Source organism: Ochotona princeps, chromosome 6 (genome assembly GCF_030435755.1).
Source record: "Ochotona princeps isolate mOchPri1 chromosome 6, mOchPri1.hap1, whole genome shotgun sequence".
In the NCBI taxonomy this organism is placed as follows: Eukaryota; Metazoa; Chordata; class Mammalia; order Lagomorpha; family Ochotonidae; genus Ochotona; species Ochotona princeps.
In genome coordinates this window covers 44,926,632-44,942,647 of record NC_080837.1, presented here as the reverse complement: position 1 = coordinate 44,942,647, position 16,016 = coordinate 44,926,632, and the positions used below count along the sequence as shown (strand labels likewise).

The 16,016-nt window shown below is 38.9% G+C and overlaps 3 protein-coding genes across 3 annotated transcripts; all 3 read right to left on the bottom strand.

The window, feature by feature from the left end:
* Positions 1-1,379: 1,379 nt before the first annotated feature.
* LOC101523279 (olfactory receptor 11G2) lies at positions 1,380-2,330 on the bottom strand. The gene has a single exon (XM_036495570.2). It carries the CDS (start codon positions 2,328-2,330, stop codon positions 1,380-1,382), a length of 951 nt encoding a protein of 316 aa, XP_036351463.2.
* Positions 2,331-7,951: 5,621 nt separating this feature from the next.
* LOC101523034 (AP-1 complex subunit sigma-2-like) lies at positions 7,952-8,743 on the bottom strand. The gene has a single exon (XM_036495522.2). It carries the CDS (start codon positions 8,714-8,716, stop codon positions 8,258-8,260), a length of 459 nt encoding a protein of 152 aa, XP_036351415.1. The 5' UTR covers positions 8,717-8,743; the 3' UTR covers positions 7,952-8,257.
* Positions 8,744-12,147: 3,404 nt separating this feature from the next.
* Positions 12,148-13,116, bottom strand: LOC101522791 (olfactory receptor 11H6-like). The gene has a single exon (XM_004584878.2). It carries the CDS (start codon positions 13,114-13,116, stop codon positions 12,148-12,150), a length of 969 nt encoding a protein of 322 aa, XP_004584935.2.
* Positions 13,117-16,016: the final 2,900 nt, after the last annotated feature.

Below are 16,016 nucleotides of genomic sequence, written 5' to 3'. Positions count from 1 at the left end.
TTTATGCTTCTGAAAATAATCTGTCTAGGCAATTGTTTTCTCATTGAATTTGCTTTGCTTATATGAAATGCAACTAAGAAATATGTTTTGTGGACCCAGTGCAGTAGCATAGTGGCTAAAGACCTAACCTTGCAAGCACTGGGATCCCATATGGGTACTGGTTCGTATCCCGGGAGCCCCGCTTCCCCTCCAGCTCCCTGTTTGCGGTTTGGGAGGACAGTTGATTATGGCATTGGGACTCTGCACCTGTGTGGGAGACCCGGAGGAAACTCTGGGCTCCTGGCTTTGGATTGGCGCAGCTCCGGCCATTGCAACCACTTGGGAAGTGAATCAATGGATGGAAGATCCTCCTCTCTGTCTCTCCTCCTCTCTGTATGTCTGCCTTTCCAATAAAAAAAAAATCTTAAAAATGTGTTTTGTTATGGAACCTCCCAGAAATCCTGTCTCTCAAAATCCAGATAGTCTCAAATTCTTCTCAGAAGGAAGCTACTTACAGCTGTGGTAAAGGGGATTTCCTGATTAGGCAAATAAAAATTGATAAGATACTGCATTTTATTTCACTGTATCACTTCATTCCAGTTGTGAGCCATCTTTGGATAAACATATGGCTAATTGGTAAAATAAAACATATTATCAGACCAACAATTTATGATTACATCCTTCAAAGAAGGGAAGATTTTTAGAGACGCTTAAGAAAAGTACCTAAAGATGTCTCACAGCAAAATACTGAAATAAAATAATGACCCCCAAACTTGTAATTTGACATGCGTTTGCAGTAAATGGAGTTAATTCCTGGTTCATGCCTGATGCTGTACATTCAGCATCTGCCTTAGTTCAATAGTATGCAAAAAAAAAAAAAAAAAAAAAAGAAAACAAAACCCTAAATTCTGAATCCTGATTTGGGGCACTATCTGAGCTATAGTTTATTATTAAACTCAAACTATTCATTTTTAAAAATCATTGAAGTAGAAACAAGTTGTATTCTTTGTAGGTAGAGTCATGAGATCCTTGCAAGGTTAAACATTTCATTCAGAATTCCTACCTTTTTTTATTCAGTGAGTAACCACCAGTGGAAGAGAATTTTACTTACTATTAAACTAGAAAAAAGTGTGTGATCTATGTTACAATCTCATATGTTTCTCCAGTTCTGAAATATCAAGAATATCAGCATTTTAGAAACTGAATTATACATGTATGTGGAAGGCCCAATTTTTCTCAAGACAATCTTACTTTTTTAACAAATACTAACCCATCATGTAGTGAGTGATGTATAAGAAACAATGGATTCCTTCTGAACACTTGGATTCTTTAATAACTGTTCCTATGTATGTCTTCTTAAGGTAGTTTGTGATGAAACTTGGTTCACCATGTCTTCAAATTTACATTTTATGAGCAGTTTCAGTTCCAAAAGTTTTCCTTAGGGCAGCCTTCATCTCCTTGTTTCTCAGGCTATAAATTAGAGGATTGCAGAGAGGTGTTATTACAGAATAAAACAGGGTCACAATTTTTTGCACTTCTACTGGCTGTCTGGATCCAGGGCTCACATACATGACCATAATAGAGCCATAAAACAGGAACACCACAGCCAGATGAGAGGCGCAGGTGGAGAAAGCCTTGCGCTTGCTTGCTGCGGAGGGCATTCTTAGCACAGCCAGAATCACTAGAGCGTAGGAGCACAGGATAAAGAGAAAAGTGCCGATCATGAAGACTACATTGAAAGTCGAGTAAGTGAACTGGGTGGTGGTGTCTTTAGAACAGGACAGCATCATCAATGGGACAGGATCACATATAAAATGGTTGATGATATTTGGGCCACAATAGGGCAACTGTGAAATAAGAACAACTGGAGTTACGAAGAGGATAAAACCAGAAGACCATCCAAAGATGACGAGGCCAGTGCACAGCCGCCTGGTCATGATGCGTGGGTAGTGCAGAGGGCGGCAGATGGCAAGGTATCTGTCAGAGGCCATGATGCAAAGGTACAAGCCCTCATCACACCCTAAAGAGAAGAAGAAGTAGAACTGCGCAAAGCAGCTCACAAAGGAGATAACCTTACTTGTGGAGAGGAAGTTGACCAACATGTTAGGGACAGTTGTGGTGATGTAGCATATTTCCAGGAGAGAGAAATTTCCTAAGAAGATGTACATGGGAGTGTGAAGGCGGTGGTCGCATCGCACAGCACAGGCAATGGCTGTATTCCCCGTCAGGGTTAGAATATAAGCTACTGAGAAGAGTCCAAAGAAGAGGAACTGCATTTCTGGGCTCGAGGGAAAGCCCATGAGGATGAAGTAGCTAACGGAGTTGATGTTTTCTCTGCTGGATTCATTCATTAGTCTGGAAAACAAGAAGATGACATTGGTTTCTGCAGTTTCTGCTGGTATTTCTTCTGGAAATACTGAATTCCTTTACACCCCTCTCCCATCCCCCCCCCCCTTTTTGAGGAGGTAGAGGACAGTGAGGTTTCTGTGAAGAACAAGATTGATTTCCTGTTTTCTCCTAAGAGTATGGTTTCATTTTTAGGAAAATAGAAATAATAATACAAATAAGGAACATAGTTTTTGGAAAAACATTAAATGAGATCAAGATAATGGATTACACATAAGAGTCCAAAGTTATCATTTTTAATGTTACTTATACTCCATTTGTGTATTTCATCCTCTATTTGTGATATGTGAGAGATCTCCCAAAAGTTAATGAAAAATAAGTATTGTGAGAAAAACTGCAAAACTGCATGAATTTCTCACTAAATTGAACCTACATTTCAATTCAACTTTCCATGAGTTTTTTTTGAAGTTAAGAAATGATCTTTCTCTAGCCTGCCTAATGGACTCAACATAGCATCATGGAGAAGAATCCCGTATTTTTTATCCTAAAATTTTGAAAATGTTGATACACCTTTGAATGAAAGGACTTGATAGACAATTTAAGGAAGCTCACCTTAGGGAGAGAAATTGCTCTGAGTGTTCAATGTGGTCAGACCTGGGCAATTTTGATAAAAAAAATTGTCAAGCAGAAGTTGTTGATTTTTGTATGTGTAGTTACAAAATTACTTTCTTAATAGCTTATTTCTGTGCTTGTTCCTTTGTCTCCCTTTTATCAATATTACTATATTTTTTAATGCTTATCTTAGGTATTTTCTGTTGAGCCAACCCTGGAGACTTGGGTTATCTTACTTCATTTCCTTCTGCTCTTTCTCTGAACTTATAATTGAAGTGAAGTTAGCTTTACACTTTTAGTTTGCTTCCGTAGGACCCAATTGTTAGCTCTCACAGGTGGTACTTAGAGTAGGATTTCTGTTTCCATAGTGTTACTGCCTACTGTACCAGGTAGATGGTTGAGATCTACAGCCAATCTCATGGGCCAGTCTATCCGTTTCCTGGAGGTCTCTTGGGAAACCAGACCACTCTACAGGTGCTTCATTGATTTAAAAGACAACAACCCTTCACAAAATGATCTTGGTCAAAATTCTTTAGGACTTCATGCTCACTATGTTAAATACTCAATGACAATATAGTCACACCAAATTAAAAAAAATACTCTGCTTGAGTCTTCTGTTGCAATATATTTTAGGAATTACAAATTGTATAAAGTTACAATTCAGAGATGCTTCTACAAATGCAATCAACAAGAAGCATAGACATGTTGAATAAAGTTGTTAAGAAGGATTGTTTCACATAAGACTGAGGCATGATAAACTAGTGACACTTGAGTTACAGGCACAATGGCTCAAATGGCTAATCCTTAGCCTGTAAGCACTGGGAATCCTATCTTGACATTGATTTGTGTTCCAGCTGCTTCACTTCCCATCCGGCTCCGTGCTTGTGGCTTGGGAAAGCAGTCGAGAACGGCCCAAAGCCTTGGGCTCCGGGCTCCTGGCTCCTGGCTTTGGATCTGCTCAGCTCTAGCCATTGAAAGCATTTGGGGAGTGATGCCAAATTCTTTCTCTCTGTAAATCTGCCTTTCCAATAAAAATTTAAAAAGTCTGAAAAAATAAACTCGTGAAACTGATAACAGTATTTGGGATGGGAAATCAGCTATCAGAGTAAAATAAGTTAGTTTTCATGTGTTTTTTTTTCCTGTTGAACAAAAAACAAGGTTCATTAGAATATTGGTAATAAATCTACCTCCAGAAACTTATCAGTTACATATTTTCACACAAAATTCCCAGGTCTTTTTGAAAATAATATTATATTTTAAAATGATAAACTAGATAGATTTGTCTATTACAAAACTCAGTGAAGCAAAAGCAAAAGTTATAGTCTCAAGCTCCTTTGTCTGAATTTAATTTGAATTAGATAGTTAATAACAAGAAGAAGACATCATTTGCCAATAGACCCATTTATGTAGAACACTTGATACTTACGGCATTATGGTATGTAAACTTTTACCTTATTCCTTGGCTATGTGTTAAGAAAAGAAGAAAAATATATTATCCCACTTGACTTTAGGGGCTTCTGGAGAATTGACCAATTCAATTTGTTATCTGCCATGAGTTCCAAAAGGTGAATTTTGTAAGGCCTTTTTCCTTGCTTTAGGACACGTATTTATAGTAAATGTGAAAGTACAGATGAATACATTACTTCTATTTGTTAATTTTCATCATGATCTTTAGAGCCTCTGGGTCATTTCCCCTGATATCTTTAAAGTATCTGTTCAACAGATGAAATGGCTTTGAAATTTTATTTATTTACAATGAATCCCAAGCCCTTTCATTCCCTGAGGAATAGGGCACTTTATAGAAGTAGTTTCTGTTTCCTGTTCAAGGAATCAGGCTTGGCAAAAGTTTCCTGGGGAATAATTAAATACCATAGAGCTTCAACTGGAAGACCTATCGTTAGAGTCTCTATTTCTACTGTGAAGAAAGAGAAAAAAAAATACTTTGCCTACCAATATGAATTCTGTTTAGAATGAAATATGAAATTTCTTTAGAGAAATGTTGGTTATGCTATGCTAGACACTAGAAAAAAGACATTTTAAGTGCTATAACTGATAAAATGTTATTCAGCAAAAATTTATGGAGTGCTTAACTGATAGTAAATAAAGAAAAAAAAAGAGAAACAAAAGTTCCTGTCTGTAAAACAATTCAGTTGAATTTAGAGTTTGTGATGGGAGGAGAACAATAGAAACCAAACAAAATCAGCAAGTGAGTAGGCGAGTTACTTCTTTTTTTCACTTGAGAAAAATGAAATGTGGAATGTGGCAGGGGTTGTAACACATTTTTTGAAATATTCTCATCCTTCCTTAGGTAAGTATTTTTTATTTCTCTGTTATATCTCTGGAATTTTCATGATCAATGTATTATTTTACCTTATGATATCCCTTAGATCCATGGATTAATTTATTTTATTCCTTTTCTTTTTTCTCATGCAACTATAAAATATCATATGACTAGTGTTTGGATTAGTCATTTCTTTCTTTTTTTTTTTTTTGATTAAATCTACTGCTGAACTTGTCTAATGAATGTTTAATTGCTCACCATACACTTACCTCCAGATCCAGAAGCCAGGAGCTTTTTCTGGATCTCCCATGTGGGTGCAGGGTCCCAAGGACTTGGGCCTTTTGACATTAGGTTTGATTTTTACAGTTCTGTGGCTGTTCTCCGTGGATTTGTTATAGCAAAATGTAACTACTTCACAATGAGAATATTCTTTCTTCTGCCTCACTTAGTCTGTGGTTAAGGCTTTTCATTGTGTTTTTCTATTTGCAACATTAAATTTATTTTTCTTATTTCAGTTTGATTTTTCTTTAACTTCTTTTAATTTATCTCCCTGCAGTATTTTTCATCCATGCCACATACAGGGTTTCTGTTTTTTTTTTTTTTTTCCTGTAATTGCTTCTCTGTGTTTTCAAGTAATTTTACAGTCATTAAAAAACTCCTTTTCAGGAATTTTTTTCAGTCATTTCATTCTTCCAAGTCCAGGATGATATGTTTTCGTGTTCTCCATGAGGATTTACATTGTCTTCCTTGTCCACACTTTCTGTATTTCTACATTTATTTTTATGCATCTGGATTATTACTTCATGGTATGTCCTCCCAGGGCTCTGTTCTTGGAAGTACGTTTCTCTGGCTTGATTAATGCCTCTGTTGCTGAGCGCTGTTCAGGATTCATTCCTCACCTACACGTACTGTGACCTTATCCATGGATGTTCTTAGGCAATAATTCCAGACCCCCAAGATCCCAGAGTTTGCTGTCAGGTGGCCAGTGGGCAAAACCCGGCTCTGTTGTCACTCTGGCCATGCGCAAGCCCAGGGTTCGCCCACTGCCTGGCAGTGGTACACAGGGAGCTAGGATCCCAGCAGTAAGTCTGGCCCAGCATGGGTTCTCCCAGCCACAGCCACGTGGTTGGGAGTTTCAGACATCTGCACCTTTGAGCAGACTTCTTTGGACTCTGTCCACCAGCATGGTGGTGGTGGTGGGATCCATGATCCTGAGCATGCCCAGAATACTCCAAGATCCACCTGCAGCATGATCACTGTGGATGGAGGAAATTCTCAGACCTTGGACTTGGACAAGCCCAGGATTCACCCAATGCTTGGCAGTGGTGGATGGGGAGCTAGGATCCCCAGCAGGAGGCCTAGCCCAGCATGGGTTCTCCCAGCCACAGCCACGTGGTTGGGTAATTCAGACACCTGCACCTCTGAGCAGACATACCTGGACTCTGCCCTGAAGTACTTTCTGACCATTCGAAAGGTAAGTTTTCCAACATTGTTTTTCTTTTTCATGATTGTTTTGATTTTCTGATTTATCTTGCAATCCCATAGAATTCTAGAGACATGTTTTTCATTTCTCAAAGAAAAAAAAAAGACCTTTAGGATTCTTAGAGATGTTGAATCTATACATCACTTTGGTTAATATTGCCATTTTAACAATATTAAGCCTTATAATTAATGAACACGGATTTGATTTCCATTTAAAGTTTAGGGGCTGGCATGATGGGATATCAGGCCAACCCTCTGTCTGTGGTAGCAGTATCCCAAGTGGGCACTGGTTTGTGTCATGGCTGTTCCAATCCAGTTCCCTGCTATGGCTTGGGAAAGCAGCAGAGGATGGCTCAAGTCTTTGTGCTGTACTCTCGGGGGAGACGCAGAAGAAGCTCCTGGCTTCAAGCTTTGGATCAGCTCAGCGGTTGCAGCCATATATGGGAGTGAACCAGCTCTTTAGTGAATTAGCTCTCAAAGTTTTGTGTGCCTATGTGATTTGCATTTAAAATTTTTTTCTGTATTTAAAATCAAGTCAAATATGAGCAGAGAAATTTTATTTCATTCTTTGTTCCTTTTTACCTCCTTTTAGGTTGTCGAAGTAAGAAATTGAACCTGTACATCACATAGAACACTGAGGAAAGGATTGTCTCAAAGAGGCAAACTCAAAGAATTTGGACTCACGAATCTTTCCCCCAAATACATCTTCTAGATAACCTCTTTTCAGAAATGACACCACTAACGATTTTTATCCTTATGTAAAAATTTAGTCATTTATAGTTGCATACTATGCTTCACATTGCTTTCTGAATTTTATAGTCTGCATTTATGCCATATAGAAAATTGAACAAAACTTTTTTACTGTAATTTATCTTATATAAAAATAAAATTTTATTGGGCCCAGCACCGTGGCCTAGCAGCTTAAGTCCTTCCCTTGAACGCCCCGGAATCCCATATGAGCGCCGGTTCTAATCCCGGCAGCTCCACTTCCCATCCAGCTCCCTGCTTGTGGCCTGGGAAAGCAGTCGAGGACAGCCCAAAGCCTTGGGACCCTGCATCCGCGTGGGAGACCCGGAAGAGGTTCCAGGTTCCCGGCTTTGGATCGGCGCAGCACCGGCCGTTGAGGCTCACTTGGGGAGTGAAACATCGGACGGAAGATCTTTCTCTCTGTCTCTCCTCTCTGTGTATCTGACTTTGTAATAAAAATGAATAAATCTTTAAAAATTTTATTTTATTTTATTATTTTATATTAATCATAGGTAGTTTATTAATGACAATATGTATGTGTTTAAGATAGAAATTAACTCAAAACATTCGTAGGCCATATTTTTGTTGAGAAGAAATTATTGAGCTGTAGAGGAATAAACAATATCAAGTTTACGAATATAATGAAAAAAAAACAGATGAGTCAGGAATAGGAACAGGAGAAAAAAACAGCGGTAAAGGTACTGGAATTCTCTTACAGGATAACCAGTCACCAAGCTGAGGGTATTTTCTTTCATAAGTACATCAGCTCTATTTCCTCTGCGAAATTCTGCATACACGACGAATAGTCGGTTAGTACACAGAGGCATTAAAATATTCATGCCGTGACTTCTGCAGATCAGCCTGCTCAATGGGTTTAAGGACATTTTTCTTAGATGTTTCTTGAACTTCTCCTCCCAAAAGAAACTCATCCAAAATAAAGTAAGCCGCCTCAAAATTGAAGATAATATCAAGTTCACACACGCTGCCAAAATACTTGTCGAGTAACTCCACATAGCGATGAATTATTTCCAGGGTAATGAGTTCATTGTCCTGGTCCTCAATGGCACAGCAGAAATACAGACTTGCGTACCTTTTATAAACAATCTTCAGATCTCGCCACTTGAGAAAGTTGCACCTTTTTGGTTTCCGTGCTAAGACGGTCTGAACAAGTTCTCTTGTGATCTTTTTCTTCTCTTTGTCTGACAGTGGCACATACCATTTCTGCAGTCGAAGCTTCCCCTGACGACTAAAAACCAACATAAACTGCATGGTGGCCGCGGGCCGCGGGCGCGGCGGGGAAGCTCCTGTCTTGGCGGCGAGCGGGAGACGTCTTGTCGCTGTGGGGAGGGGACCCGGTGGTCGGCTGGCCGGCTGAGGCGGCCAGGGGAGGGCGAGCCCGCAGACTCCGCCCCGGGTGTCGGCCGAGGGAGGAGCGGGGCTGGGGCTGTGGCTGCGGGAGAGGCGGGCTGGCGGCGCGCGGGTAACGGCCCCGGCCGCAGCAACGGCAACTGGAGGCCGCGCGGGAACCGCGAGCTCCCTCCACAGGAACTTTCACATACTCATTTTAACTTTTCCTAAATTTTTCCCATTTTTACCTTATTGCTAATCAAACTGTAACTGTGCAGTTGGAATATTCTATCACTTCTATAGCATGTCTGTAACTCTTCCATTTTTCAGGATTTTTTTTAAGTGTTTAATTTTATAGTGGTAAATTTTGTCATGTATGAATGCCACAAACTAGTGTCCATATAGGATGCTGGCATGCAGGCAGTGGCTTTACCACAATCCTGGTTCCTTCCAAAATAAGTTTTTAAGATGATTTATAGGAAACGCATGGAAAACCAGTGTGTTCGTGTACATACGCATCACCATTTTTTCCTGAAGGTTTCGTAGGGCTATCAACCAATCTGTTTCCTGATTTTCCTGCTGAGGAATTCTCAGGAACTGTCAGTCACACTGTAAGTTTCGCCCACCACCAGGGAAAGAAAAAAGCCTCGACCAACTGCTGACAAGAGATGTTTATTGGGAAAGTCTATTCGCAGGTCCTTTCTCCACGCAAAGAGAGAGAAACCAGAGAGAAAGCTGAGAACCGCGGGGCCAAAAAAGCAGTGGAAAAGGGCGCGCAAAGAAGCGTGCAGGAGGGTTTTTATACCGCTGTTCTCAGCAGGAGAGAAAATGCTGATCTGAGCACGTCATTGGTCCGTCAAGGCTCCGTTGCCCTGGTGATGAGCCGGATCTACACCGCCTCTTCCGGTTCTGCCGGAGGTACCAGTGATGTGTTGGGCAGACGCAAACTCCGCCCACCTCCGTAGCCATGGCAACTGTCAGACACAAGGACTGTTGGTGGTGACTCAACTTTGGTTCCTGAAGCAAGATCCCGCCCACTTCACTCTGAGGGAAGATTAAAAAGACCACATCTTCCTAAACATAGATTTTTGAATTAAAAGTTAAATATTTTTATGCCAATAAATAAAATTTATTGTGACACAGGAAGAAGTAGAAAATTTTATATAACTCAGGAAGAAGAGAAAAACCTCCTTTATTACAGTAAATGTCTGTGAAGTTTGGTTTATTTCCTTTTAAAATTTTCCTAATTATAAAATAAGTTAGGAAACAGCTCTGTAAATCTTTTCTATTTTGTAAAAAAAAATTAGCATTACCTTGTTAACATTTTCTGAAGCCATCAAATATACTTCAAAATATGATTTTTAATAGCTGTAACATAAACTATGTTCTGGATATATGAAAATTCGCTTTTTCAATCCCCAGTCGTTGAATATTAAAAAAGATATGATTTTGATGTTATAAGTATCATTTCTTCAATAAATTTATAGATTTACTTTACACAAGTGATTGGTTTACCTGTTCTTATTGCATTGAGAAACATGATATATAATCTTCATTTATTCATATCTTTTCTTTTTTCAGTATGTCAAGCTGAGCATTCAGTTTATTCCAAGCTTGCATCTTTTTCTTGGTGAACACTGGTAGCAACTATGTGGCTATAATGTAGTACCTTTGTGGATATTATGAAGGGCATTTCCCTTTCTTCACATTTTTTTCCTGCCTAAAATTGTTTACTTACTTTGCATTTAGCTATCAACTTAAAGTTCCTCTCTCTCTCTTTCTCGGTGTCTCTCTCTTTTGTGGGTGGGGGGATTAGAGGTTTAAACACTAGCCTTTCCCTTTTCTGGTGAGTGAATATTGGACTGTTGCATGTGGTTCACTTTCCCCTCTCCTACCACAGGGCGTTGAAGAGGGCTCTGGAGGCCATTCCTGGCCCAGCAAGTCTGGCCAGGGGAGGATTGTGACTGTCATTGACTGTTGCTCAAGGAGTTGAAATGTGCAGTCACACATTGTGTTTTCTTCCAGGGTGCACAAAAGCACTGCTGACCAAGATTTTCAAGCACACTTCTCTGCGTTGTAGGTTAAGGGCTCAGTAGACTAGTCTTAATTAGTTTAGTATGGAAGTGGTGAATTAAGGTAGGCTGACAAACCTATACTATCTCCTTTGTGTGGCTAAAATGAAAATGCCCATGTGAATCTTGCCTTTAGCTTGATATTTATTTATGAAGACTCAATATGACCAGACCAGTTTGAAAATGAATTGGGGAGCAACTTACCTCATTTCAGACATTGGCTATAATGCATTATTTCTATCATCAGACAATATGTTTTCTGCATGCTTACTGTTCATGTTAACACACACAGAGAAACACATTTTTAAAGTACTGAAGACACAGATTATTATTGTTTCATTGGGCTTGTCCCATTTAGTCCTGTTAATATATCTTACCTTTATGTTTTAGTGCATTGATTCTCTTGCTTTGAGAGCTCATGGATGGTTCTGAGATAACAATAGAAGATCTGTATATGTTATACAAGTTTAAATCAATGTGAAAACATAACCAATTACAGATAAATTCCTTATAAAACATGCCATTTAGCTATTAGGCTGCTAAGAAAAATTCTTTTGGATAGTCCACTTGAAGAAGACTTTCAGACACCAAAAGGTCTACAGTTGCACAAAATAACTTGTGAAGATAAAAAGGATTACTCTAGTTATTCTTGCGGGAAGTGAGGTTAGGGTGAGGAGGAAGAGAGTGATGTGGTACCTCAGGTTCAAAGTGGGAGAATCGATTGGAATTTTAGTGTGGCAGCCCCTTCTCTGACTCTCACCCTGTTTAGAAGTGAGGCTAATTAACGCATGTAGAGCTGGAAGTGAAGTCAATTTCGGATAAAATGTTAAGTCGATTCAACACCCAAGCTGCTATGATCAAAGCAAAACAAATGCATAAGGAGTATGTTTGCATGGTGTGTATGTGTGTGTGTGTGTGTGTAGGGAGATAGTTGATGGACTTTAGAGTTCCAATCCCAGTGAAAGGAGGGTTTGGAGATAAATTTATACATACCTGCACAAGGAAAAAACTGATCAACTGGTACCTTGGTTACATGCAATTTTGTCTTCAAAAGTATCTGCGAATATGTAGCATTTTCTTTCCAGGCAAAACACATTGGAATCATGATACAATAAAATCTAAGACAAAGAGTTAGTGTAATATCTGCAATGTTTCATTTTGCATTTGAATCACCGAAACACATGCCTTGAGAAGTTCTAGGAATATTTTTTTTCTCAAATTTGCCTAGAATCATTACTCTCTCACATCTTTATGTGACTGTGTCCAACACATATTTCAATTCTAGTTTTTGAGAGACTGTCTTTGATCACATCTTGCAGTCCTGAACAGCTTGCTCAGAGCCTCTTTTACTTCCTTATTACGGAGGCTGTAGATCAAGGGATTGAAAAGTGGAGTCAACACAGAATAAAATAAAGTCACAATTTTCTGGATCCCAGCTGGGTTGCCTGCAGTGGGACTCACATACATCACCATGATGGAGCCATAGAACAGGCACACCACGGCCAGATGGGAGCCACATGTAGAGAAAGCCTTTTTCCGGCCTTCAGCAGAGGGGACCTTGAGCACAGCCCTGATCACAAGGGCATAGGAGCTGGTAATGAAGAGGAAGGTAGAGAAAATTAGGACTGAGCTAAATATGGCACAGATGGTTTCAGTGGAAGTAGCTGGCACACAGGACAACTTCAGAAGGGGCCCAGGGTCACATAAAAAGTGATCAATGATATTGGGGCCACAAAAAGGAAGCCTGGAGATCAGATAAACTGGAAGGAGGAATGAAGAGAAGCCACACAGCCAGCAACAGGCTCCCATTCTGTGGCAACGTCGAACTGTCATGATGATGGGGTAGTGCAGGGGCCTGCAGATGGCAAGGTACCTGTCAAAGGCCATCGCAGACAAGAAGAAAGTCTCCGTGGTGCCCATGGAGAAGAAGAAGTAGAACTGTAGGAAGCAGCCAGAGAAAGAGATGGTGTTGGTCTCTGAGAGAAAGTTAACTAGCATATTGGGGACAGTAGAAGTGACGTACCAGATCTCCAGGAAGGAAAAATTGGCCAGCAGGATGTACATGGGGGTATGGAGGTGCTGGTTCCACCACACAGCACAGATGATGCACAGGTTTCCCATTAGGGTCAGCACATAGATCATCGAGAAGAGGGAGAAAAGGAGGATCTGAATCTCCCCGGTACAAGGAAATCCAAGAAGAACGAATCTATTCACAGGGGCGGAGTGATTATGACTTCCTGGGCTGTTCATTTTTATTTCTCCTATTACGGCAATAATAGGAAAAATTATGTTACAAATGGCTTTCTATAAATTTTCTCATGAACATTTTCTCAGAATTTCTTTACAATTCAATAATAGCATAGTCTTAGGTAACCAAAATATTTTTAGCTGGGAGGAAATTGAGAACTTGGGGAGTTTGGGTGCTTATCACAAGTTTTGTCATATTGACCACTATGTCCATCATGGTCCATTAGCACCAACACGTGTTTACTGTTCTCATTACGTCAAATGAAATAGATGCTCTCTTGCCAGCTCGGGATCTGCAGTCTATCTCAGAAACACCAACCTAGGCAAAACTTATGTAAACTCATGAGGAGGTTTAAACAACTGTTCAATTCATGAACTGAGAAAGAAATATTAAGATTATATAAACACACAACTGGAATTTATTTCCTATACAGTCTTAAAATATCACATGCATGATTTTAGATGGTGATTTAATTCATGTAGTATTGTAAATATTAGGAAAGGTATAAGAAAAATGACTTGCAATCAGTAATGACTTACAGTAAGGCAAGTAGCGAAGTTTCTATGTCTATTATTTAAAAGATGACAATTATAGAGTATGGAATTTTAAGTTTAGTGATATGTGTATAGTTAATCCAAAGTATTCCTCCTTTTTAATTTAATCTACTTTGCCATTAAAAATTTATTGAGGATAAGAAGCTTAATGAAGAGCCTGGCACAATGGCTTGATTGGTTAATCCTTCCCCTTGATGCACCTGGAACCCATACAGGTACTAGTTCACATCCTGGATGCTCCATTTCTCATCCAGCTTGTGGCCTGAGAAAGCAGTAGAGGGTGGCCCCAAATCCTTGGGACCCTGAGTCTACATGGAAGACCTGAAAAAAGTTCCTGACTTTTGCCTTCACAGCAGTTTAGCACTGGCCATTATGGCCATTTGGGAAGTGAGCCAGCCAATGGAAGATCTTTCTTTCTGTCCCTCCTTCTCTACAAATTGTCTTTCCAATAAAAATAACTGTATTTTAAAAAAGAAATTTATTGAAATGTCAATGAGGTGGTCACAGAAGGTGGTTAAGAACTCGCATTTACTTTTAACATATTGGTTACTCATTACTATGTCAATTAATTCCATAATGATGTAAATTTTTGCTGATGGTATGTTGGAGCTTTTAATTGATCGGGATGATACTCTGCTGGCTCTGTCTTCAGACCAGAGAGGGTATACCTAAGAAGCTGTTGAACTTGACTGGACAATAAGATGCTGTACTCTATGTTTGGTATATGCTTGCAATGGGGGAATCTCAACTGAACTTGAACTGTGGTTATGCAACAAGGTGGAGGAACCCATCATGGTGGGAGGGTTTGGGGAGGGGTGGGGAGAATCCAAGTACCCATGAAACTGTGTCACATAATACAATGTAATTAATGAATTAAAAATAATAAATAAAAAAGAAATTTAATGTAGTGCCAAAATAGGTGAACATTTAGAATTAAGTTGGTATGATTTTGGTGCAGAATACCAGAAGAATCCTCTTTAACTGAGGCATGCTGCAGGAAGAAGCCTCCAATATACCCAACAAGAAACTTTGGTCTTAGTTGAAATTTATTAGGAGTCATTTGATTTTTAATATAAGAAAATACTTCAGGATGATACTTAATATTTGCCACAAAAAGCAAAGGTATGCAGAGTGTGAAATTACTGAAAGTGCTGATATTTGAATGATATTTGAGACTGTGTACACTGACTATTTAATCTTACTCTATTAGTTGGAGCTTCAATGTTAAAAGTTCTTTTGGTTTTCTTGACTTCTAAGTGTTTTTTCAGAATCTATGTCTTCACAGTCCATCTTCTCCTACTTTATTTTTTTTCTATTAAGTGACCCTTTAAATAGTCCCTTGACTTTAAAATTATTTCCATGAGATAACACCACAGTTTCCATGTTGAGTTGTGAAATCTTTTCTGCAACCTGGATTTGTTTGTCTCTCATCTTCTTTCGACTTCTAATACGGTTAAAACTTAAGACCAAAACTGATCTTTTGCCTTTTCTCTCCACAAACTTACTGAAGTTTGTTTTCTCACCACTTTACTAAACAGAACTTTGATTTACTCAGTGGTTCAGGGCACAGGTTTTGTTCATGTTATATTTTTACCACCTCTCTCTACTTCACGTCCAAACTACCTTGAAGTCCTTAAGGCCTTCTGTTCAAAACATATTCAGAATTGAATCAGTTTTAACTCCTGGTTACACCCAGAGAAAATTCTCACATTCACATTTGTAGAAACTGCTTGTTTATGTATATAAACAGAACAGATTTCATGGATTTCATTTATTGCATACACACATTTCAAAGCTTCTGGTATTCTCACCCTCTCTCTCCCATTTCCTTTCTTTTTTTCCTTTTTAATTTTGTGATACATTACTTTCCATTTACTTTATCATCACAGATTTAATCCCACATGAAGTAAAAAATTCATCACGTAGAAAGTAGAAAGACCACTACTCCTTGGGAGTAGAGACAAGAGCTATAAATAATAATCAAATCTTGCTGTAAAATTCACTCACATACATTACATTTTGTACTCTATATATTAACTACCACAAATCAGAGAAAACATTGCTACAAAGTTGAAGTTATGCTCTAAAGCTATGTGTAGTCTAATTGTATCTTCAATCTTTATATCAACTGGCTCTCTTATTTTTAAATAAAGAAGTGAGCTAAGCATTTGAAACTTCTCCCTCTTAAGGATAAGCTGCAGTTACTGATACTTTCATTTTTTCTTCTTTAGTTAATGCATATGTTTAAATAAAAATTCCTTTGACTTCTGATACTGAGGTCCAGGAAATCTTGTATATGTGGTTAAATATATAATAATGTATGGAATAAGCTTGTCATTGCAAAACAT